The sequence below is a fragment of the Acanthaster planci genome, linkage group LG02, assembly GCF_054643075.1.
Source record: "Acanthaster planci isolate LZ-2023a linkage group LG02, COTS_SCS, whole genome shotgun sequence".
NCBI lineage: Eukaryota > Metazoa > Echinodermata > Asteroidea > Valvatida > Acanthasteridae > Acanthaster > Acanthaster planci.
The window spans coordinates 17,934,013-17,959,910 of record NC_141778.1 but is presented as its reverse complement, the minus strand read 5'-3'; the positions used below and the strand labels follow the sequence as shown (position 1 = coordinate 17,959,910).

At 41.1% G+C, this 25,898-nt stretch overlaps 2 protein-coding genes and 1 long non-coding RNA gene across 6 annotated transcripts; 2 read left to right on the top strand and 1 right to left on the bottom strand.

The window, feature by feature from the left end:
* Nucleotides 1–495: 495 nt before the first annotated feature.
* Nucleotides 496–25,435, top strand: rnf14 (ring finger protein 14). Its single transcript, XM_022243380.2, has 8 exons — nucleotides 496–721; nucleotides 2,573–2,723; nucleotides 15,944–15,990; nucleotides 16,881–17,032; nucleotides 17,789–18,361; nucleotides 19,511–19,739; nucleotides 21,054–21,226; nucleotides 21,735–25,435. Exons 2-8 carry the CDS (start codon nucleotides 2,587–2,589, stop codon nucleotides 21,927–21,929), a joined length of 1,506 nt encoding a protein of 501 aa, XP_022099072.2. The 5' UTR covers nucleotides 496–721; nucleotides 2,573–2,586; the 3' UTR covers nucleotides 21,930–25,435.
* Nucleotides 5,283–12,465, top strand: LOC147799975 (uncharacterized). Of its 2 annotated transcripts, none has more exons than XR_015424290.1 (5): nucleotides 5,283–5,422; nucleotides 5,823–5,881; nucleotides 7,494–7,607; nucleotides 9,046–9,104; nucleotides 11,044–12,465. It is a non-coding gene; the product is annotated as an uncharacterized LOC147799975 (long non-coding RNA). The 2 variants fall into 2 exon arrangements; XR_015424289.1 differs by having other exon boundaries at nucleotides 5,348–5,487.
* LOC147799976 (uncharacterized) lies at nucleotides 5,915–11,243 on the bottom strand. 3 transcript variants are annotated; one of them, XM_087132800.1, is made up of 8 exons: nucleotides 11,057–11,243; nucleotides 10,659–10,726; nucleotides 10,088–10,174; nucleotides 9,797–9,856; nucleotides 9,608–9,688; nucleotides 9,335–9,397; nucleotides 8,303–8,902; nucleotides 5,916–7,601 (listed from the first exon to the last, which is right to left on the bottom strand). In XM_087132800.1, exons 1-8 carry the CDS (start codon nucleotides 11,241–11,243, stop codon nucleotides 7,086–7,088), a joined length of 1,662 nt encoding a protein of 553 aa, XP_086988926.1. In that variant the 3' UTR covers nucleotides 5,916–7,085. The 3 variants fall into 3 exon arrangements, with proteins under 3 accessions (XP_086988928.1, XP_086988926.1, XP_086988927.1); XM_087132801.1 differs by having other exon boundaries at nucleotides 5,917–7,601; nucleotides 8,303–8,899; XM_087132802.1 differs by lacking the exon at nucleotides 9,797–9,856 and having other exon boundaries at nucleotides 5,915–7,601.
* Nucleotides 25,436–25,898: the final 463 nt, after the last annotated feature.

Here is a 25,898-nt window from a genome sequence, read left to right as displayed (position 1 = left end):
TGGAATGAACACTTAGACCTAGGTCGTTTTCCAATACTCAACTTCGTCTCCGTCGCAGGCTTCATTCCCAAAACCAGTCCCCGATTGTGCGCCTGAAGCGTTTAAATTACATCGGATTACTGTAATTTTTGGCTTTTTTTCATCTCATTTGATGTTCTGTGGCACTGTTAGACTGATTACTGGGCTTACAGCTTAAAAGTCCGCTAGTAAAAAACAGTTGAAGCCTGAGACGGAGCCGAAGTTGAGTATTGGAAAACGGCCCTGGCTCTAGAAAACAAATTCGCCGGATGCAGCCCTAGTCTTCTCTCAAGACTGGAAAAACCCTTTTCCCATTGGTATTAGCAGTCAGGTCTTGTTCCCCCCCTTGTAAGTCAGGTACCCCTTTTTCAGCAAATGGGATATAAAGCTGACAGAAACGGGAACCTGACTGACCTTACCGGCGGTGGCGCAATATAGTACGTGTACATTCCTCAGTTTCACTGCACCTACTGCTGTCATGTACGTCGCGCGCCGTATGTACGCACATGCAGGTAGTACACATGTACAGTACATGTACGTCGCGAGTTCTGTATAAATTTGTTGCACTTGCTGTCACCAACGCTGACAACAAAGTTACTGTATTCTCGTGAGAAAAACAAGTTTCTTCTCATAAGCTCATCTCAAGCGTTGGCATTTAATCTCTGATAGGACGTTTACTTAGTTTTGAGGAACCAGTAACTTGGTAAGTGACGTGAGATGGGAAAATTCCGGCCACCCGGCCGGCCCAATTCAGTTGGCCTGGCCCCCAGACATTGGCCTACTACGTTCATGTATCGATACACTACATGTACATCATGTACACATGCAATGAAGTCACTAGTGCACATCTATCAATAGTATCATGTCTATATCCCCAAGGGACTGTGAGTGACAGTGACCAGAAGAAGGTCCCATTTCGGCCGAGGGAAATAGGACTCTCTCGGTCACTCAGAGTCCAGAGGGGCATGCGTATGGGGGCGTGGACTAGTGACCACATTGCCCACTCAAACTAGAAAAAAGCATTCAGTGTTTTTACTGTTTTAATTCAACTTTCATTAGCACTTCAAAAATTGCCCAAAAATTGAATGTTCATTTTAGTTTTCATAGACACACTCCAATTTTGAGTTGCTGTATAGGCCTACAACTAAGAAAAGACATCCTCCCGGGTTAACTGCCAGAGGGCACAATAACCAGTCACAAATGTTAAGGACTAGTATCTGACTGCACACTAGTCTCTGGACTTGATGTGTGCGCGCAATGTCTAGGTGCGTGTCAAGTCAAGCTGATTCCAAATTCATGTACTAGCCTACATGTGTATTAGTGAACCGCATGTGACCGTATTTTAGTCAACCAGGATAAAGAACCAAGAAGGGGTGTGTTAGAAAAATATATAAAACCACAAGTCTTTCACTTATAAGTTAACCCTGGTTTTAAAAAGCGTGGGCAGGCAATGGGCAAAATGATGGATGGCAGTGCGTTTAGTGCAACTTACGGGTGACGCACCGTAGAGCTTCTCCTTCATGTTTATGGACGCACTTAGGCTGCCTGTACAGTTTACGTGTGCTCTCAAAATGAATTTATTTTTTCTTTCTCTGGTACTGCTATGTCTTTCCAAAAGTTGCAGCTCTGCATAGTTTTGAATCTGCATGGATCAGATTAAGTAAACAGAGGATTTTTTCACAATCAAAAAATGGCTTCTTAGAATTTTATGGCTGGAATTCTTCATTCTATGCATAAATTCTCTATACCGAGGGGTGAATTAGCCCACACTTTTGGATTTACAGGGATTCTCCCTGAATGACTGACATGTTAATGAGCTGCCAGTTTCTTTGTCTCTTGAAATTATGCAGAATAGTAATGAGATCAAGGTAGGATAACTTGAACCCCTGACATACCTGGTATGGCTGTCAGGTCTCATGTACACATGTAGGCTATCTTCGGAAAAGGCATGCTTTTGTTTGTAAAGCTCAATCTGTCCTTTTAGGTCTAAATTGTGTAATTTTGTTTCTTGCAGTTTGCCTAGTCTGAGTAACTAGGACCCCTCAAATCACCTTTCAACATTTGAAAATGATCGGGCAATACTCAGGAAAATGTTTAAAAAGGATGATTCATATGGTCCTAGTTACTCTGACTACAATTTTCCAATAGGCCTATTTTACACTGAATATCACAATGACATGTATTACTGTACAATATTTTTGCCATACAAAATATGCCGAGTAAAGTTAAGTGAATGATATGCCACACCATTGCATATGGCCAAAAATAAAGAATACTCCCGCTATGTCAGTCCAACACCCAAGCTTGGGGGAAAGAGTTCCATACATGGACATCTCTGGCACCTTGTGTACAAATCCTGTGAGACTTGGTCTGAAAAATTATAAGTGGTTTCTTAGTAAGTGCTTCTGTATTCTCCCAGCTAAATTTGAATTTTTATGGCACGTTGTCACTTTCTGATGGCTGATAAACTGCTGCAGAGGAAAGTTAGTGGTGTCTGTGAACGGAACTTTGCCCAGTACTGGTTCAGTGTAATTATTCTAAGATGGTTCCTCAGACTCAGGCCGTATCATGAGCAGTGATGATGCAGAGGCCCAAGCCGATGAGGTGACAGCCCTGGCTAGCATCTACGAGGAGAGGATATTTGTCGCCGAAAACGACAACAATGGCGGAGAGTTCTCGGCTCACTTGGAACTGCCGGAGGAATACAGTACCGCCCACATGTAGGTCCGTTTCCTCGCGAGCAACGAGCGAGCGCGAGCGAGGAAATTCTGTAACGAGTACGAGGCGCCTCGCAAGCTAACGAGGGGCCTCGCAAGGGAAGCCCCTCACTCGCGAGTTTATAACTAGTGGATTACGATCTAAACGAGGGACTCGCTCGTTGCCAGGTTGCGTGCCGGAACACAGCGAGTATCCCTCGCTCGTAAAGCTGTTCGTAGTTGGGCAATGCGGGTTATCAACGTCAGTCTTCAGTGCAAAGAACGGTGAAAATGTGCCAGCAGCCTAGCTGCCTGGGCGCGGCTTCAACGGACCGGAAATCGGTTGGGATAAAATAATACGCTCGTGTCTGACACATCGTAGTTAAGCTGAACGATTTTTTTTCACTTATATTACTGTTCCCATTTCGAAAACGGATCTGTCAATTAAAATTGTACATAAAATTAATTGTAAATTATATCGGTCTTTCTCTGGGTCAGAATTTGTTATTAACATTCTTCATTAAAAAGCGCTCAACAACCTGTATATTTAAGGAAATAGAATATTTACTGCAAATAACAAAATGACATTTCCTTCCCCCATCATTCAACACTTCCAACTGCTTCAGATTTTTTCCCAGCTTTATCAAGTGAGTGTCTGTTGTGACTTTATCTGGCTCTTGGAGGTGTCAACAGAATATGTGCAGCGGTTGCTACTATGGGAAGTCAATTATTATCTACAAGATATTATCATGGACTCCATGACATTAAGGAGCCGCCTTCAGAAGTTCAGATCCTACACGAATTAGTTTATTTGTAACTTTTCTCATAATTACAGTCGGACAGCGGTCATTTGCCGAGCACTTATTATTGTGTTTGTCCGAACAAAACAAAAAATGGTCGGACAAATTTTCCAAGCAACATCAAAACAGTATTTGGGAATATGGTGTCCGATTTATTGTTAGTTTTGAGTTAGAATAACGTTAATTATGCACCCGTCGATTGTAATCCCGGACTCGGGGGACCCAAGACTTTCGAAAATGTAGCGGGGACGTACCCGGGGATGTCCAAAAAAGGTGGCCTGGGTTGTACAATGGCTGCCCTGCTGACCCGGGACGATAGCAGGGATTGGCCGGGGTTGTACAATTTGTTACACCGTCTATCGTTAAAATTTTATAGCACTGAGCTTCGATATGAAATAAAAGGTGTTTCCCCTACCCTGACAGAGGAAAACCTGACAAAGATGACTCCTCATTTTCATGATTTTGGGATCAGTGCGTGCAAAATACAGACCTTTCTTTTTTTACAAACATTGCCGTCACTTTCTATGGACTGCTAAATGATTAAAACGTGTGGTAATTTAACCTTTCAACCAAGTACATGTAGCACTGATCACGTGTCTTTTGGCGATACATTTCAAATCATTGGTTATCTTGATCAATCTTTAATAAACGAATGATGTGTTGTGATAATTGTCTCATGGGCCGGCACTGGCCATGGCCACATGTACATAACGAGCGTTTCAATTGGTCAATTGGTCTCCACACAGCGCGTAACAAATTTTGCTATTGGATGAATTTCTGTAATTATTTCTGAGACGTCCGCAAAGAAAGAGTGTAGCAATTTGGGTCGGCGGCCCCCAGCCTGATTCTAGTGCTTCAGATACGCGGACGAATGTTTCGACAAAATTTGGTGTAATTATAGCAGCTGCCCCTTGCTTTCCTTTATTTACTTTAAATACCACTTATATGGGTATATGTGAATACAAACATGTAGGCCTATACTGTAAATCTGAACTGCAGGTAAAAAAAAAAAAGCCTATCCTGTTTGCAATTACCCTCTTGGAAAACAGATTTACCAAGAAAGTAAACAAACTGCTGTAGAAATAGGCCTATTAAGTATTATTAAGTAGACCTATTCCACAAAATAATGCATGCATAGGCAGTTGTTATGACTGCATGTAGAGCATTAGATATGTAGCACAAAATTAAAAAGGTTGGACATGAGCCGCATAGAGCGAGTATTGAATATGCACGTCCATGACGTCAGCAGAAGCTCAAGCACTGTACCGCAACACTCTGACTGCAAGCAACGTTTTCGTTGTCCACGGGCACAAACGTACAGTAACGTCATGGTCATCCATATTCATTGCTCGCTGACTGTTGATTGGTACCCGAGACAACCAGGGTCCTTCAGGTACACGTGTGTAACATGGGACCAACTCAAAGTCAACTTGTCCAAATCCTTGAACCACTTTATTTTTCGTCAAAATCAGAAATTAGACATGAACAACATTTTTTTCTGGAAAAAAAAGTTAGCATGGTTTGTATTTATTTCAAATTTGTAAATCTACACATCACCCCGTATTTCCGACCTTGTCACATTTGGTCCTCCTCCAGCAACAAATTTTGATCGGAAATACGGTAAGTTGAAGCAGCTCAAATCTACTACTGAATACAGCAGTCATCATGGCGGTGTGGTGTAAACGTTATGTACAGTAATGTACGTACATGTACAGTACAGTACATGTGCTGTACGTGTGATGGGGATGGTGTGGTGGATCGGAGTACATGAACCATGTTCTGATATATCGGAGCTGCCTTGGAAGACATTTTTGTGAAATCTCCAGTTTGGGCATGGAGCTACAAAGTTGTTTTTCGTTCACAGAACCATCGCAAAGCGGCGGATGGCTTCATTCAGACTTTCAACAGGTTCAGTGGACGATCGTCTGTTTTCATCTTATTCATACTTAGTACCTGGACCGGACCAAGTTCATGTAACTCTCCCACCTTTTCGTTTTTGATCGTTGTGCAAAGTTTGGAAAGATAAGCTTTTCCTAATCATGGACATGACGGAAACAATAATAAGTCTGTTGACAAGCATTCTGACAGTTAACATTTACACCTTGTATCACCATTAGTCATCATCATTTTGCCACTATTCATCATGTTAATTACCATCATCAGTTCAGAGGTAATGTCTCATACAATAATATAATCATTTCAATCATGTCAGCCTATACAAAAAGCAGAGAAGACTGAGTTTGGTTAGCCAAACGTTTTCCAATTTTCTTGTGTATGTTTTTACTTGAAAATACCTTGATATGTGAAGAATGTTTCAGATTCTTGGTCTCTGTGGACAATGGATTTTGCACAAAACCGCTGAATAGGGTAAGTCCTATAACTCAAGAGTGTGCTAAATTTTAACTTATTCTCCCTCAGAATATTAAAAAAAAATATTTTTTTAATAAGATGGCTTAAATAATTTAATCCTGGTTATGCTCACAATAAGGGGGCTGCTGTTTCTGCCTTGTCCTTCAGTGGGTGTGTGTGTGTGCACTTCCACAATTCTTGTCAGTGCAATAACTTGAGAATTCTTTATCTTGTCGACTTCAAATTTGGTTTCTGGAGTGTTCTCTGCGGTCTAAAGAACCCTATCGAATATGGTTGCAAAGCAATGAGGTCAAAGGTCAAGTTAGCAAAAACAATAGAATACCTGTCAGCGCAATAAGATAAAAAAAGTTAATCTTACTGACTTCAAATTTGGTGTGTGGATTCTTCTCTATGGTCTTAAGAACTTTATTGAATTTGGTTGCAAAACAATGAGGTCTAAGGTCAATTAAGCTAAAACAATAGAATACCTGTCAGCGCAATAAGATAAAAAAAATTAATCTTACTGACTTCAAATTTGGTGTGTGGATTCTTCTCTATGGTCTTAAGAACTTTATTGAATTTGGTTGCAAAACGAGGTCTAAGGTCAATTAAGCTAAAACAATAGAATACCTGTCAGCGCAATAAGATAAAAAAAGTTAATCTTACTGACTTCAAATTTGGTGTGTGGATTCTTCTCTATGGTCTTAAGAACTTTATTGAATTTGGTTGCAAAACAATGAGGTCAAAGGTCAATTAAGCTAAAACAATAGAATACCTGTCAGCGCAATAAGATGAAAAAATTATCTTACTGACTTCAAATTTGGTGTGTGGATTCTTCTCTATGGTCTTAAGAACTTTATTGAATTTGGTTGCAAAACAATGAGGTCAAAGGTCAATTAAGCTAAAACAATAGAATACTCATCAGCACAATAAGCTTGAGGAACTTCCACTTTGTTTCCCATCAGTTTCTCACACCTGAATTTTCCAAATACATGTACTCTTAGTACCCATGTTTTACTTGTTAATATTGAAATGTGTACACAACTGTTTCATGTTTACAATGGAAAATCAAGAGTTTGATTTTGTAAAATTAATGCCGGCCATCTTGAAAATAAAAAGCCCCTCCTGCCCCTTTCTCATAAATCCAGCTAAGCATGTTTGTTTGGTACATGTATTTACTTTAATTTGCAAGTTAGAATTGTTTGTACCTCACTGGGTCTTTCTAAATGTCTCCTTTGGGCTTCCTGCACAGCCTTCTACATCCTTCATCAATAGCAGTTACACACTTTTTGCTCCAATAAACCTCATACTCCTGCTTGGGTATGGAAACATACTTTTCAACTATATCCTTGACAAACGTCAATCTATGAGGATCTAACGTATCCTTCCCCCTGACCCCCCTACAGTTAGATCTCATCATCTCTGACTCTGTAAATAATTCCCTTATCAAAGTTAATGCAAAATTAGGAATTGAGGATCGTTTGTTGAAGATCTGCATGATTTTTTCTTGTGAAATTAATGACTCCTCAGTACCTGCCTGAAAACCCTCAATGTTCGGTATAGTTTGGATTTGAATGTAGTCTGAACTTGTAGTGTGAATACCAGTAGCGCCACTACTCTTTTCCTTCAGGAGGAGCTGAAGAAGCCTGTTGTTTTCCTCAAGCAACTTCCTGTTTCCAAGGGCCAGTTTTGTTAACTCCTCCACAGTCTTCAAGCAGGGGCATGAGTTACAATCAAGCTACATGTAAGTAAAAAAAGAGTACAGGTTTAAGTTAGTTTTCATCTTAAGCAAAGAAAAGTTACATCTTCATTGTGCATTTCAGCACCTTTTGACCTTTTCAGCACCTTTTGACCTTAAAACCCCCTTTTTTATATCGAAGTTAATACAACACGCGCACAATTCTGTGTGTAAAAGGCATTACGGCAGAACCAGCGCGTGAACCAACATGCGCGCGTACTCCATTTGTTTGTACTGCACTTCTGGTTCACAGTGATGTCACACTTCGGTACTCTATATACTTTTCTACTAACCGCATTTTAACTTGGCTGTCTCACAAGTTACAATCCCAACTACATGCGTACATACATGTAATCAGTGAATGAGCGATTCATTTTGTTCTGCATAAAAACATCAGTGTATCTGCTGCAGATGGTATTGCCTTGGTGTTTAACTGACATGTCGTGTTTAAATGTCGTGTTTAAGTGTTGACATGTCGTGTTATAAAATGCTCATTTGAATTCAGAATGTCTGCACCCAGCTGCAAAGGATGAGCGTTCTATTAATTTAATCCAGCCCCGATGTTGGGCTTTCCATTTCCCATTCATGTAATCCTCAGTGATAAGAACTTCATTTGAGTTAATTAGTTTTGGCAGTTTGTCAAAGAATTTTAGAAAATGGTTTTGCTACAAAAAGAATACAAAAGCTAACAAGTGATTTACCTTTGATAGGTCGAGTGAACCCAATTGCACACTGCTTGAAGTTGAAGGGGAGGGTACTGGAGAAAATGGCCAGTCATGCTCTTCAGGTAGCCCAAGCATATCATCATGCAATGTTGACTGCCACTCCTGTTCTGCTTGGCCTTCTGAAGCCTGCTGGCCTTCTGAGGCCTGCTGGTCTGTGGGACCCTGCTGATCTGTGGGTCCCTGCTGATCTGTGGATCCCTGCTGGTCTGTGGGTTCCAGCTGATCTGTGGGTCCCTGCTGATCTGTGGGTCCCTGCTGATCTGCGGGTCCCTGCGGGTCTGTGGGTCCCTGCTGATCTGTGGGTCCCTGTAGGTCTGTGGGACCCTGCTGGTCTGTGGGACCCTGCTGATCTGTGGGTCCCTGCTGATCTGTGGATCCCTGCTGGTCTGTGGGTTCCAGCTGATCTGTGGGTCCCTGCTGATCTGTGGGTCCCTGCTGGTCTGTGGGTTCCAGCTGATCTGTGGGTCCCTGCTGATCTGTGGGTCCCTGCTGATCTGCGGGTCCCTGCTGGTCTTGGGGTTCCACCTCCATGGGGATTTCCTCATCAAGTCTTGGTGCAACTAAATTCCATACCTGCTGCAACAAAATATTACAGGGCTCAAGCATGTCTCTTTGAAATGCATGTAACTAACTTGCAGAGGAGCCCCAGCATTGAATTATTTTCTGTAGTGTAGCATATCCCACCTGTTGTTCATTCTTTCAATAATCACATTTTACAGGTTGATGAGGAATTGTGGACTGTAAGCATGATCTTTATTTGAACGATTCTGCCCGAATGGTAAGTGGGGTATTTACATGCTAGAAGTGAAATGTGTGGATAGGAAAGCCGTAAAATTTGGTCCTTATTTTTTTTCTTCAGTAGGTGATGTAAAAAGCAACTGTAGAGTATTTTTTTTTGTCTTTTTCCTGTATCTACACAAGAAATTTACAAAGAATAATTCAGAAAACAAAATAACGTAAATAAACTGTATGTGTCCTTGCTCTTTAAAGTAAATTACTCAAACCAACCGTATTTGTTATGTCGCAGAGTGGTTCCAATGGCCCGGCCCCTCTGCATACAACTCTTGCAGCCTGGGTTGGAAAGGGAAAATGAGTAAATACTTAGTTTTGAAGATGGCCCAATAAATCAAAACATGCATCTTTAAATAGTCCAAACAGTGTGGAAAGAAACATGTAACGTAGTTGCAAAGAGGCTTAATTTTGACTTTTATGATTTTTTTTCTTTCATGAATGAATTTTTATTAGCTCATAAATTAAAACGATCTACTTATACCATCATACCTCCTTCTTCTTTGCCTTAGTTGCATTTTTCTCCTGGACCACAACCTTCGCTGTCTTTATTTTCTTTGCACATGCAGTTTCCTGTGAAAAGGGCAAGAGATATATATTTAATTTCACATTTCAAAAAAAGAAGAGTTAAGCCAAAATCAAATTTTTATTACATGTTCCTATTTACTTATTAAAACATACCGCTGTGTCCTTGCGCTTAACACTGCAACCCTTTTGCTTCGTCACTGTTTGCTTGCATGCCTGGAAAGAAATGGCCACGAAAAATGTGCATTAAGCGTCCATTCTACGGTTATGCATGTTAGATTTTAAATAACGAATGACAGCCAACAGTTTAAAGAAACATGAAATCGCCAAATGCATATAAATCTCCTCTCGTCAAGAACTACTTTTGACGCCACATTTGCGATTGATTTTGGTGGTTGCAATGACCCAGTAATGCATTAACTAAGATTCATTAATTAAGATATTTACGTTTGTCTTTCTGTTTCCATTCTGGCTCCCTGTCATCTCGGTTGAATTCTCATTCATACTGACGTCACTACCCGACGTTGTGACATCCTAGTCAGAGTGAAATAATTACGGTTAGATATGCATGAGTATTGATACAGTTTTCACAGAAGGGACGTAGATTCTCACAAACTCGTGTGTATTTACGCTTTTTGATACTTAAAGGTGTGACGCATTCAGCGTCAGCAAGTTGGGTTTGAGCTTTCAGAATAAAAAAATGACAGGAAATCCAACTGATATACTAAAATATCTAATTAAGTATAAAATACAGCAGTTTGCAGCAAAAGTGCGACGAAAAGTCATTGACAGAATGAATACTAAGGTGCTTGCCATGTTTGCATGATAATGAATATCAAGAGAAAACATGAAGTAAAATTTAGTGAAAAAGTGAAAATTTAGATGCGGCTGATAAATAGTACGGATAAAATAACTGCGAGGTAACTGTTTGGAATACGAAAAAATTTTGATTCCACACTGCCACAACAGGTTTTTGAAAAGTACACATATCGATAATCAGTGGTATAAACGCACTTACCAGACAGTTTTTTGAAAGCTGAGGTACTGTCATCTCTCGTTGAGCACGGAGGAGCTCGGAATGGTCATCTTAAAAGAGAGACATTTAAAGACTTGCATTAAAATACATATACTCTTGAAATGCTATTGGCAATTCCAAACATTAAACTTTCGATATCTCATAGTTGTATCACCAAGTCATCCGGTTCACTTGATCCGAGGGATCTTGTTAATTGGAACCAACACTACCTTGGACGCATCGCACTCGTGCCAGTCGGAAACTAAGTTGAAATTTCAAAATACATGTACACTGTATGTTGGTTGACATAAATCATTCTTTACATTAAAGATTTGTTGGCTATCATATACATTGTGTTAAAGTTAACATCTGTCTCTTTTCCCCCCAGTTATTACACTCACCGGAAAGCAGGATGATTTTGCCAGGAACTACGCTGTTTTCCCAGCACACTTCCACAGTTTCTCCGACTTTTAGCATTGCTTGCGCTGTGCCTCTTGTCAACTTAGTGGGAAGGACGGCAGTTGTGCCTTCGTCAATAAAATGTATGAGGGCTTCACGAAAAACTTTCAATTGACGTCGAATCGACATGTTGGAATGTTTGGCGACTGAAGTGCAAGGAAGACAACTTCAAAATGCGATGATTTTAGCAAGCCATACGACGTGGCGTCAGCGTTTCTCACTGACGCAACCTATTGTTCTTGTGAATTGGATATGAAATAAGCAGAGGCTCGTGGACCTTTCAACCATCAAACCACGCCCGACGTAACCCCCCCTCCTCCTTTATTGTTAACCGACGATAGGCGGTCCGTTTCAACTCCAAATGTTAAAGATTAGGTGTTCCCACACCGTGAGAGGCTTCGATCGATTGTAATCTGGATAGTGAAGAAGTTCTCACAACGGAGACTTTGATGTCTTTGAAACAGTGATTTGCGTGGAGAAGAAACTTAACTTACTAATCAATAATCCGCTGATTCATGCAGCGCTGTTCTAATGACTGTGCATCGCGGGGAGGGGGGGTTACGAGGAAAATGGACAATAGATGGTACTTACTGGTGTCGCGCCGCCAGAGGTTTCAATGGCGGTGATTTTTTTTTGAACGGAACAATAGGGACTTGGAACTTCACAAATCATAAAGGGACACCCAAATTAAGGGGCTGCAGTCACTTTTCTGTCAATTTATACGGATGGGAGAAATTTTGCCAAAGTTATGAAGAATTTTCTAGGTCATGAAATCAATTACAGAAAACTTCATCAAAATTGTAGTTTTAGTTTGTAAGAGGGGACAGTACCGGTAGTCGTTTTTCTCGTGAAAGCATACCTTTACGTGGGGTACAAAGCGCAAAGGGCATATCCACAAGACCTTGCAAGGCCCAATGTCCGTTTGTTTTAATCTGAGTACGTTTTTAATTAAATGCCGTAGATCCCAACCAATTGAGAAGTGCTTACAGTAGTTAAGATTATGGCCGCTGAAACGTCGATGGAAGTAAAACATTTTCGCGAGCAGAAACTACTCCGTAAGCCTGCCACCCATATACCAATACATGTACATGTACGAAAACGCTAACCCCTCAATGCCCACATGAATGCTCATGTACATGCTATCCATTTCTCTTTTTAACCCCATCCGTGGCGGTTTAACACATGTTTTTGTTTCGGTATTATTTTTGCCGCGTGTACCAAGTCTAACTTTGTTAAATCTTTCAAGCAGTTTGGAAAGTTCTGTATTTTTAATTTTATGCATCAACATGTACGGCTATTACGCCCACAAATTGATTAAAAATCCAGTTATTCGGATCTACCGGAATTTGAATTCCTATAGTCTGACATGAATGGAAATTAATAGCAAGCCATTTATTAGGTCTATCTCTTTTATAGATATGGCGGCCCTGAAAAGAGCCGTTGGTATGAATGGGTGTTAATACCCAGATGCGCAGCCCTTCCTCTCCACCACTACCGGCATAACCTTCTGTAGGTGGTGTATGTACTTCTTGCACAGTTCTCGGGTCGGTGTCGTACTCCAAAATTCCAGGATACCTGCCTTCAGCTCTTCAGCAGTCTTGGGCTTCACTCGCCTTCGAAGGTGGTGCTTGAGCTGATGCCACAGGTTTTCGATGGGGTTGAGGTCTGGGGACTCAGCGGGAGTTTTGAACCAATTTATCCCGTTTGCTTTCATGAACTCAACTGTGGCTTTACTAGTGTGTTTGGGATCATTGTCGTGTTGAAATCTGTATCCGTCAGGGAACACAGTGTTTGCAAATGGAAGAAGTGTATTTTTCAGGATCTCTTCTTGGTAGAATTGACTATCCATGATTTTCTCGAAAATGAGCACTTGAGTAACGCCCCGTGTTGAAATTCCCCCCCAAACATGGACCTTATAGGGATGCTTTGCCTTTGGTTTAAGTTTTCTTGGATTGCCAATTTTTCTAAACGTAAGTTTACTATGGGACTCCATCTGTATCGAACACTCGTCCGTAAAAATGACATTGTCAAAGGTCTCGTTCCGAGCCAATGCAGCTTGGCAAAATTCGAGCCTTGACTGTCTGTTGGGGATGCGAATCAATTGACAATACTTAGTCCCCGTTTTGACCCACTGAAGTTTTTTCCTCACTCGCTTTACTGTTGAAAGGGAGACCTCAACCCCTTCGTCCATTAAGGCTCGCTGAATGTCTTGGGCTGTTAGCTCGTCATCGTTCTCATAAAGGGTATCTATGAGGTCGAGATGCTGCGGTTGGAGTCTTGAGCTTCGCCCGGGCCTTGGCTTGTCGGCAAATCTTCCGTGCACCTTGTAGCGCTGGAGAAAACGCCGAACTGTGCGTGTCTCTGTTCGGAAACCATCACCTAAAAGTTTTCGGCGAATGGCCGCTGGAGAGTGCCCATCTTTATCAAGGCAGATTATCTGGTGTTTGACGACTAGAGGCAGGCGTGACATGATGGTCAGTGTTAGATGCTGCAGCCGGTAGAACTCATGTACATGTGTTATGGAAACTAGCTTGCTACATTCATCCCCCCACACTTTATACCCTAGCTTAGAATCTGTTGCACCACAGTAATTACAGGCGTTGACTCATCCATTCACTGGGGAAGAAAATTAACCGGCAACGCTTACCAGGCTCAGTTAGGTGGAGTCTATAGGGTGAAAACTTCCTATTCACCATATCTTTAATCCCCTTGGCTTAGCGGCCCCTTGTAACACTCATCGTGGTGAGCTGTCGTCGGTCACGAGTACCCCTATGCCATTAATAGTTCCATCTGTATACACTGCGTGTATATATTGCTTAGTACTAATAAATGTGGTGTTTGCTTTTTTATAGAAAACACTTGTAAAAGTATGGAAATGTATCTGGTTTTCTTGGCTGAAATCATCAAAACAACAGTCAAATTTATTAACATGCTTTATCATTTAAACGATATTTTTGGGTTCGTTGCCCCCATATTCTATTTAAGATGGTACACATTACAGTGACTGAAAGAAAAATCCTTTAGAAAGACGATTGTTATTTACTCAATGAGGAATACTTGTGCTAATTTAGATTATTCCAGTAGTTTATCTTCGTCATTGTTAAGAGGTTTCCTTTTTCAGGGGACATTATTATTATTTCTAATTTATACTGGGTGACTCATTCAGTTCTTAAAAAAATAAACTGTTCTCCCATGAGTCCTAGTGAACAATCATAAGATATAAGACAAAGCGGATTAAAATGGAACCAGGTAAAACTACATATCTGTAGATAAAAATACTGAGAATAATTTAAATAATATGAGTAAAGAAAACTAAGAATATAAAGTAAGCAGAGTATCAATTATAAATTTACAATAAAACATTACAGGGAGCTGATTTTTAAAATTACTTAAACTTGTTGGGACGGGATGCTTTATCGCCACAGGCAGTTTGTTCCAAGCCTGCACATCTCGAAATTGGAATGTTCTCTTCCTAAACCCTGTCCTTTGTTGAGGGAGACAGAGATTTTCCTCCACACAATGCCTAGTATGATAAGAGTGCCGATTGCTTACATAAGAAAACAAAGTGCTAAGGTAATCTGGAACAAGGCCACTTAATCATTTATAAACCATCATATTCAGATGGCGTTCACGTCTGACGTGTAAGCTCCCATCCCAACTTGTTATAAACGAAAACACGAGGTGTACTTGGTGGAACCTTCAAGATGACCCTTCCTGTTCGATTGAACAAAAATCGAGACGTTGCACTAAGGTATTGGCTGCCTTACACCCCACAAGGTCACAATAATCAAGTCGAGTAAAAATAAGTGATTTCGCAAGAAGGTTAAGTTTCCTTACGGGCAAATAGTTCCGAACACGTAGCAAAATTCTAATTCTGAGACGCAAGATTCAAGACATAATCGGGGGTCAATCCATTTGTCAAAATTAACCATTCCAGATCCTTCCCCGTTTGCTGGATGGCCCTAACTTGCATCTGAAGCTATTTCACGCAATGAAAGAATAGTCGGGGCCAATCAGTGGCTATCACATTTTACTCCTTAGGCCCACCATGTCATTTATCCCCTCTCAAAGTATATGATGTTTATAAGGCAACTACGGTGGAAGCTTTTACCCCCTTAAAGTTCACATTCACTGGCTTGTGCCTAAGGTACATTTACAATTACAACTACGGAATTGGTCGGCACGGCATGTCAAGTTCATGCCAGCACACGTAAATGAAACAGATATTTTTGTTTTCAAATTATGTATTATTTTGTCTTGTGCATTTCTTTAGGGTTTTGAAAACTGTTTATAATTTGTGTGAGTTCCAGTTCTCATTGACGTTTTTTCTAAAGGCCACTCAACAGCAATTTTTCAAATTTTCATTCAGCTACTTTGTATAAGTGCACGAAGTTCCAATTTTCATCGTGTTACATTATTCGAAAGTGAATTTTGGGCACGGACTTTTCGTCTCTATCAGGTAAGGCTATTTTACTTCAGCTTATTTAAATTATTACATCTTTAGAACGGAAAAGACAATTCCAATAGTCACGTCACGCTTTCGCTAGCGCTGATGACGTTTGGGGAGCGATGACCCAATTCGTAAATGGTCATCGGAGTGCAAACTCCCGGCTCTACGCGGATCTCCCTCGCGCACTACTCCGTTTGCGAGTCACTCGCTCGTTCCTCGGGAGAGTCACGCGAGGCCTGTAAGCTACCCGACTCGCCTCGTTTGACACGCGCTCGTTCCTCGCACACACGCGAGTTTTAAGGGAAGGCCCTCGCCCGTTCCTCGCGTGTGGATCGAGGGCCCTCGCTCGTTAAAGGAACTAGATGTGGGCGGTACTGTATTTCATCAAGCTTGACGGTCCACTCATTCAGCAAGCCAAGAAACATGGTGAGATCACGGAGGAATTTGTTAATGCAAAAAAATGAGTCCTTCATATTTTCCATGACTGCGAGAGGTCCAAAGTCATTTTAAAAAAGGGGGAGGGACAGCAAAATAGACTGGTGCATGAAACTACTGCATGAACGTGTGTGAAAAACAAATCTAGTTCCTTCATATTTGTCCATATTCTCTCATAGTCAAGCCACCAGACCAAGACATCGAGAGAGGCCTATTGACTACTTGCCTTCTATTGTACACGTACATGTATGAACTAGCAATGAGCTCATTAGTGCATGTCTACATGGATGTGCCCCAAGGGACTATGAGTGACCAGAAGATATTCCTCTTTTCTCCTGCAGGAACCTCTTCTGGTCACTTGCAGGCCCGAGGGGGCATCGACGCACATGAGTAACCAAATTATGCCAACCCATATGTTCTGTTGCACACCATTGTCCAAACTGAAATAAGAATTTTAAGAAACTTGTCAAAGTTTTATAATTGAACTGATTTAATTCAACAGTTAGCATTAGCAATTGAAGGAGCGTACTTAATAGTTTCCCTAGGTTCAGTTTTCTGTTCACTGTTCGCACCAGTTAGAAAGGGAGTATGGTGAATTTATGCATTTGCAGCGTCACTCTTGATGTGTGTGTGCGCCATTCACACTGACACAAATTTCATGCACTGGCCTACAGGTGTATATGACAGAACTACTAGCCTGTTACATGTGTAGACTGCTGTAGACATAGGAGAAAGGGGTCTATGGACTACCTGCCCCCTTCTACAGACTGCAACATAGAAAGAGAGGGGTCTATACGTGTACACTACACCACTTGCCCCTAATTTCAAGTCTTCTCCCAGCTTTGTCAGGATTTCTGTAATAATGAAGTGTTTCCTGTCAGGTTTGAAGTTGCAGGAGGGTAGCAATGGCAGCTCTCTTCTGCGCATCAACCACCTGCCGCCCATCGTGCTCAACTTCCAGTATCCCGAGGACTATCCATCCAAGTCTGCTCCTTCCTTCACTCTGTCCTGCAAGTGGCTGAGCGTTGATAAGGTCTGGTTAAAGTTTCGTTTGCGGTTTGTGCCGTTGAGTGAAACGTCTATGAAGATACCCATTAAGAACTGTTTAAAATCCACTTGATTTAAAGGTGGGACTTGATTGAACTTGTGTGGTTGAAGTGTCACTTTTCAGTACTGATTGGCATTGTCGTGCAAGGGCAATTCCGAATGATAGCGGAAGTTTGGTAGCCCATTGCTGACTACTATTTTTAATTGAAATTGGTAGGAAAGTACAGCAATAAATAAGACGTGCGTGTACCACCTATAATTGCCGCTTGTATTTTGTTTGTTTTTTAATTGATTTGTTTACAAATCACAAATAGCAAGCTCTTAAACAGAATGACAAATTATAACTTACATGGGTGCATGGAACTGGCCATAATTACAGTGTCCTGAAACCTGCAGAACCGAGTCCAGGAATAAAATGTCCACAGGAGCCGTGTAGTATTCATAAACAGTAGTTGATTACTGTAAGACTACACTCATGGTTGTGTGTAAAAATAGCTATATCCCCAGAGGACGGCCAGAGCATACTGGCCAAAATGTCACGTTAACACTCACCGGTTCTTTTAAGAACCACACCTCGCCCAAAAGAGATCGATTCCATGGTGTACCTGGAAACCTATTTGTCATATATCCCCAACAGTCCCAAGTCCTCAGATTTCAATGAAATTTTACGTACACCCAAGGGGTTAGGGTTAAACAGCATTCATGTTTATACCATCCCTTTTTTTGCTCCCAAAATTTCCAGCTCTCCAAATTGTGCTCTCATTTGGATCGCATCTGGGATGAGAATCGCGGTGAGGTCGTCATCTTTCAGTGGACACAGTTCCTCATTGATGAAAGCCTACAGATTTTGGGAATCCAGTCGCCTCTGTTGTTGGACGTCAGGAAGATGTTGCGTTCCAACTCAGTAGAGGCTCGAGGAGCCTGTCCCCCGGATAGAACAGATGAGCAAGCTTCCCGACCTTCCTCGGAAGATCAGGACAAGGGAACATTGCTCTGTGATCACGAGAGTGATCCAGACCATGCCCCTTTAGATCCCCGCGCTGTTCAAGACATCGGCAGCCCCAGTGTCCTCTTACTGACGCTGATCGAGCACAACAGGGCCGAGCGACAGAGGGTCTTTGATGCTTCCCTGTACAGTTGCCTTGTCTGCTTCTCTGAGAAACTGGGTTCTCAGTGTATCAACTTCCAGGGATGCAACCACGTCTACTGTAAAGACTGTGTTAAGGGTTACTTTGAGGTGCAAATCGAAGAAGGGAATGTCAAGGGTTTGAACTGCCCCGACACGGATTGTGATTCTCCTGCTTTGCCATCACAGGTAAAAGCTTTGTTTTCAAAATTTATTTTAACTCTTTCTCGTAACGAACCCAAGGTTCCCGAAAAGAGACACTAGCCTACAGACCAAATGAAACTAAGAGGGATCGCAGGTGAAGATTTTTTTTTAATTCATAAAGTGGAGGAATGAAAGCCAACGAAAAAACTATACTCAAGGAGAAAGTCACAGAATCGAATACACACTGAAAATTTAATCAACGTACCAGCCAAGTGGGATTCAAACTGGGCCACAGAGGTAGAAGGTCAGGAAAGTACCCATGTATCAACAAGACTCCCCATAGGCCAAATAATTTGGCCGTCCCAGGCAAATGTGTGGATTAGAATGACAGTCCCTACCTGATTCCTTGGGTTTTCCTGAGAACATTAAAATTTTATCTTGGGTACTCCTCCTGTCTCTAAAACTGAACATTTCATGATTGTCTTCACCTTCAAAAACCTGTCCACTCCAAGCGGAATTAAAGAGGGCGTATTCATTTTGTACTCACCACATAGAGATGCCATGATGCGCTCAAGTATATGCGTGTTTGATGCAAAGCATGCTGAGTACGCGTAGCTAATCTATTGCGGCATGTATGGTCTTTGTGTACACGCAGAATGCGTGCATAACCTGCTTGTAACCACATGTCTCTCTTTCCCTGATTGGGGGTGCACTTCAGCTCGGGGCGGATTGGGAGAAGAGTTCCTTCACCTGATAGAGCTACCCTTGTTAAATAACTGATAAAGAAAACTCTGTCATAGAGCCTTTTCGAAACGAGTGGATTAGGCTTAGTCTTCGGCTTCGCTGGTTCCAGTCATTTTGAGGCAGCATTTGAAACTGCATGCGGAGGATCTGACTGGTACCAGGGAAGCCAAAGACGAAGCCTAATCCACTCGTTTCGAAAAGGCCCATAGATTGTTCCACTACAGTGCATCCATTATGCAGCTGCAGCTATGTAAGCTTATACTGTCCTTTAGATTTCAATCATAAAGGTCTATTTCACTGATGTACATGTATATGCAAGTAGTAGACTAACGTGGCTGTGTACATCTTTGGTCAATATCATTTGTAGCAAGGGAGTGCAAATCACAGGCTAAGAGGTCTCAGAACCATTATAAGTATCTATTGTCAGTCATGTTTTTCCATATCCTCAAGGTTCGTGAACTGGTCAGCAAGGAGCTGTTTGCAACCTACGACCGCCTTCTGCTACAGCGCACCTTGGAAGGAATGGATGACATTGTCTACTGCCCCCGTTTGTCCTGTCAGTGTCCAGTCATGAGGGACAAGGAGACCACGATTGCGGTGTGCTCCGCCTGCGCGTATCCATTCTGTGTGAAGTGCAGAATGGCGTACCACGGTGTCTCCCCGTGTAGACTACGGAAAGGTTTGCTTTTTGGCAGAGTTGTAGTTTAGACTATCACGAGACCAGACATGAGACCATTCACAAGACAAGTAACAGGGTGAACGATGACAAAGGAATGCTTTTCTTGCAGTTCACTTAAATTGCTTGTGACTTGAATTCAGACTTCTGGTCATGCAATAGTTTTGTGGGGTCTTGTGATGGTCTTAAGAAGTCTGGACTACAGTACTTCCTTTGTGTGGCATTCCGTCTACGTCTAAAAATGAAATGCTAATATCGACTGTTATATTAAAAAAATAGTTTATAAGGCCTAAGGCAGGAATTTTCCTTGAGGACATCTTTTGTTGAACTTTGTAATCCTCTTAACCACATGAAAACTTTTTGACACTCCTGTTTCGTTTTATCTTTTTGAAAAGTGCCTTTTATTAAACATTTACAAGTATCTATGCTTTTCTGACAAATGAGGGCAGAAGTGCTTTCTGAATGTTATTTCAGGAAGATTTTGTTCATGTGGTTTTGTGTTCAAATTGTGCGCCCAAAATGCCCATTTTTTCTGACAAATTTGGTCCTGAAGTAACTGTGACATGGAGGTTTCTTTCTTGAATTATGTCACGAATATGCAAGTGTGCGTTAACAGGAAAAAAAGAGACAAAAATGTCCTTGAAAGTGGCCAAATGAAAATTGAAAGTTGAGGTAAACGGATGAAAAAGAGGTATTTCCCAGTACTGTATTGTAATAAGCAATTTCTGTTTAGGTCCTTTAACTTAAAAGAGCTGGATTATTTTGGACTATCTCATAGCCAGGGGAGGGGGGGAATTTCCTCCCAGAACCTGGCTGTCCCATACGTGATTGCTGTAAAACTTGGCATGCACATAGAGCACTTCCTCATTACAGATGTTTCAACTTAAGTTTCAACTTAATCTAACATGTGGCTTTGTTGTTACAGTCATTGGAAGTTAAATCCACGAATGTCAGCCAATTGTCATTGAGCACCGCAGTGGAAAAGTGTACATTATACATTTTTTGACTGACGTATCTCAGCAAAATGGGCACTGCGCGAGAACAGTTGGATTTTCCCAAAAGTGGTGTCAGAATGACTGCAAAGAGTTACTGAAAGAATTCCTAAAGGCTCAGCCTGTGCAAAATAAAATCACTGTGGAGATATCCGAAGAAATGTTGGGGGGAGAGCAGTTTCTCTCCCCTGCCTCTTTTAGGGTTAAGAGGACTTGTTTTGATTGTGCATGTAGTTCAGTAGTATCTGGCAGTACGATATTCAATAGATTATTGGTTCAATATGGCTTTAGTAATCAACAGAAACGTGATTTCATTTGTCAACAGAGGAGATCTTGAAGCTACGAAAGGAGTACGAAGAGGGAAGTGTGGAGCTGAGGGCCAAGCTGGAGCAGCAGTTTGGCCGGCGCGTCTTCCGAGAGGTTCTGGAAGAGTTTGAGTCACAACGGTGGAAGGACGAGAACAGCAAAGAATGTCCCAAGTGCCACACCAACATTGAGGTCAGCAACTGGCCCAGTAGAGTCACGCAAATCCATGGTGTTCCACAAAACTTCTTTCGCACTCCCTTTAAGAAGTCCCTTTCGTTTCTTGAGTTCTCGCTCAAGTTGAAGGAGGGTCTTTTACAAAGCTTAGCTTGCGGTGTGAGTGAGATAGGCACGAAAGTATCTGAACCAGCTTAGAATTTTTGGCACTTCATATATCAAAGGCACTAGAAATTGTGCCGTTAGTACAGGAATATACATTTAGTAGTGAGCATTTTTGACTTGTTGCGATATTAACCAATTAGTTGCTGCAGTTGCTGTAGTTTTGTATTCATCTGAGAACAGGGAGTCGAAGGTAGTGCAGGGCCAGTGGGTTAACCAATTTTAGAAGTCGTTTTCATTTGGAATGTGCATGAGTTCTAGTGGACTAGGCCATGCTACATACCTGTTACTACCTACATTATTTCCTGTCGGTCGGGAACCTGTCTCAGTTGTTCTTGTCCCTACCTGCATATTTCCATTGCAGAAAATTGACGGTTGCAACAAGATGTCTTGTTCCCAGTGCCGCACGTTTTTCTGCTGGGTCTGCCTCAAGATCTTGTCTCACTCTGTGCCGTACCAGCACTACAATGATCCCAAGAGCCGTTGCTTCAATCAGCTTTTCCACTTTGAGGGACCAGTGGCTCGCGTTGTCAGGGATGATGAATGGATGTTTGTGTGACAACTGCAGTCAACAACATGGGCGGTCCAGTTACAGAGTTAATGTCAGGTACTTTTTCAAGGTTCAATTTTAACTTCAAATCCAGTGCCCTCATCCAAGAATCAGTGGCGTAAGAATCAGATCAGAAATGGTTTAGTAGAACTCACTCTCCTCAAAAGAAAAGTTCTTGAGATGTTAATAAGTTCTGAAGCAGTTTCTAAGCCTTTTAATTGTTAGAAATATATGGTCAGGATTTAAAGTGTTGGAGCAGTTTCATTATTAAAGTTAACTTAAAGTGGTTAGTATCTACCATCAGTGTTTCTAGCATGGTTCCTACAGTTGTATTCTGTGTTGTAGTCGAGTCCTGGCCCAAGTATTTTATGGGACAAGTAACAGGGTCAACAAAGACCAGTTTTGTCACAATGTTAATGGATAACTTGTGATTTGACTCAAGATTGGATGAGTTGTGGAGGACACAGAGAAATGTTTACTGGGCCTCAACTGCATCAGAGCTGTTCAATAATAACATCTCTTGGAGGTGATACGCTTGATATGGGAACAATCCCACAACTGTGCTTTTTTATGCAAATTTATTCTTTAAACACCTTGAAACTGAAGAATCTTAAAGAGCTTTTCAGCTCGTTCACACAGCAATGGCACGTTATGTCAGTTGTTGTAGGCCTGTCCGGGAAGTGATTGATTCGGACGTAGAAATCAGCCCTCTGTAATTTCTGTGATGCCGGCAATTATGAATGAGGCTGAATAAAATTGTTTAAGAGAGAATTTTTCTCTTATTTGCAATTAGAATAAAAGTGCATGCAGACTAACAGAAGTTGCAAACAGCTGGGACAGAGGTGTTGAATGCAATTTTTGAGAAATTAATTTGTCCTTTCAGGTGAAGTTGGTGAACTGAAATTGAAGGCAATCAGAGCAGCAATAACTACACTGGACAGCAAACGAAACTTGCCATTTCTGTCAAAGGCCACACATAAAAATTCAATCCATAGAAAGAAACAATTTTTGTACACAGGTATGCTGCAACACCCCTTACTAATCACATGCCCAAAAGCAAGTGATTATCTTAATAACAAGAAGAAATTGACATGCACAGCAACTTGGTTACTGAATCAAAAGTCACAGAATGTAACAGAATGAGCCTTAAGTTTTACGCAGAAATCAATGTTACAGGACGAAATAAAGAAGTCACAATCATATGTGTATGCATAGTCAGCAAGGATGGCATCCCTATACAGAAACCACTCGTGCACATCATTTTTACAAAACAGGTGTTCATTTTGTTATTGGTTGTTTAAAATGTTGTCCATTCATGGGTCATTTTTGCTTGGAGAGTGTTTTTGTGTGTGACTTTTGATTCAGTAACCAAGTTGCTGTGCATGTCAATTTCTTCTTTGTTATTAAGATAATCACTTGCTTTTGGGCATGTGATTAGTAAGGAGTGCTGCAGCATACCTGTGTACAAAAATTGTTTATTTCTATGGAGTGAATATTTATGTGTGGCCTTTGACAGAAGTGGCAAGTTTCGTATGCTGTCCAGTGTATCTAACCATGATTGGAATCATTGTGGTTGTAACAGAAGCAAGACCAATGGTATACTTGAATAGAGAGAGAACTAAAGCCTCTTAGCTATTTGTGCTTTTCTTTGAGGTAAAATTGTATAGTGCAAAACGAAGTTAACCAAAAAATAAGTATTTATAAAGTTATGAACTTGAGCACTTCTGTGGTTCTGTGTCCAGGTGGTTTTCAACTTCTTTAGCACCATACATGGAAAACAGTTGTAGTATAGGGCTGCAGCTTCCTTAAATCCTTAAGAATTCCTAAGAACCTGGTAGTCAAGGGCGTATCCAGAACCAAATTTCCACGGTCCAAACCTTTTTTTTTTGAGGGGGTCCAGAAAATTTAGGAAGTTTTTCCTGAAACCTTTTATTGCCTTTCGGGTGGGGGGAAGGTGAGGCTGTGTATGAGGCATTTTACACACTTTTGGAAGGAAGGGAAATAAAGCAGGACAAAAGAACAAGAGTAGAACAACCATTATGAAACTTGGGTATGAATTCAATCTATTTTTTGTATGTCACAAAATGGCATTTGATTTAGTGGGTAAAATGTTCAGTGCTCGTTCCTGTATTTTGGGTGATATAAATACATGTTTATTGACACAAATTTCATTTTGGATCCGGAAGTATTTTAACTTGAAATTTCACACTCTGTAGCCTCGTGCCAAGATATCTCGCAAAGCTATGTGAACAATCAAATATCAACAAATGCATTTTCTCAAAGGAATAGGATTTGCGGGGTTTTTTGTTATTTCAGTATTATTCACCAGGATTTTCCTGATTTTCAAACAATCTCTTTTATCGCTTGAAAATCCTGTGTAAACCATAAGGGTGTTTGTACATATAAAAGTGAAAAGAATGTGAATTCTAAGGAGTTCCTTCAGGCAAATACAAATGTTTATTATGGACCTGACGTTGCTGTGGAGCCCTCGAAACATTTGGTCATTATTTCATGGATATCTCATTTTTCTCCAATCTCACCCCTGCTTGCGTTTTTGAACTCGACAAACCACTTTTCCGCAAAGTGTGTGATTATTTAACGACGTTCCTCTCCTTATTCGATTTGTCTATTTCCGTTCTATGCTTATATTTACCTAATACTGACAAACTGTCGTTTTATATTACAAAATTATAATCTCAATGTCTTGTTTGTTAAATCAAAATCTTTATTTTTCTTTGAAAAGAGGTGGAATAATTTTTATTTATTATTCGAAGCTTATTCAAGCATTGATTTCTTGTATGTGTAGCGCTCAGTTGCCGTTTTTTAGAAATTGTTTTGGGGGACTAAGTTCTCAAAAAATCATGGAAGAGTTTGAAAATAGAAAAATGAAGCATTCGTTAAAATATGAAGACTTGTAAAAGAATTGCTTAGATAGTTATTTTGAAAAATTTAACAAAATATCCGTCAGTGAAAAAAATCACAAAAGTGTGTTTTCTGAAGGGAGCGCCAGAGGGATAACTTAGATCTGTATGACGTGTTCTCGTGATAAGAGAATTAAAATGAGCAATGCTTGAATTATGTTCTTTGTGCCTTTTTATTACATGAACCGAAGCAAAAACAAAACAAACATATCGAAGCTAATATTATCTAAGGCGCATTCGCAGTGAGAGTGTATCCAGGAATCATTCGGCAGGCAGAAAATAAGGAATTGTTGTTTTGATGTGCGCCAGGATAAACAGCGCATGCCCAAAGAGAAAGGCGTCCGGGGTCATTCAGACGCGCGTGCGAGCTCTACCTTATCAGTGCGGCCGTACAGGGACTTGCGCGCGTGCTTGTTCCCAAATGACCTTGCTTGTTTGAAAAACCGATTCGGGCTCATTAAAACTCATTGCTTCGTTGGTAAACGAGAAAAGGTACACCACAGCAAAACTGGTAAGGCTTTGCGCAAACTTGACAAGTCTTGTAGCAAAGGGAAGTCATAGGTGGAAATAAAAATCTTGGTTTGTTTTGTTAAATTTTGTTTTGTTTTCGTGTCTGCGTATTTTATTGAGTTTTTGTTTTAAAACGTGGAAAAAGCTTATCCTTCTCATATTGATCCTCCATCGTCCCGAAGTAAGAGGCCCAAACCCCACCCACCGCCACTGGTTGATCGGGGGGGGGGGGGACTCAAAACCATGCCCCCAACCGGGGAGAGAAACTTTCCTTCAATTAGAAAATAAAGAGGACTATTTTAATTTCCATAACAGTAGCTTGTAAAAGGCCTCAAAGTGTAGCCTCACCCCTCGGAATGGTCATAAAAGGAGGATACTTAAACTCATTCCTGAACGTTTGGCGCATCCTGGAAAAAAGCTACTTCCTTTCCTAAAAAATTTGTTCAGGATCCACTCCTTTGCACACTCCCTCCCCCCTCCCCTCGGCCCCCACGGGACAGAACAAGACGCGGCATCACACTCTGCTTCACATAAAAACAAAGACGCG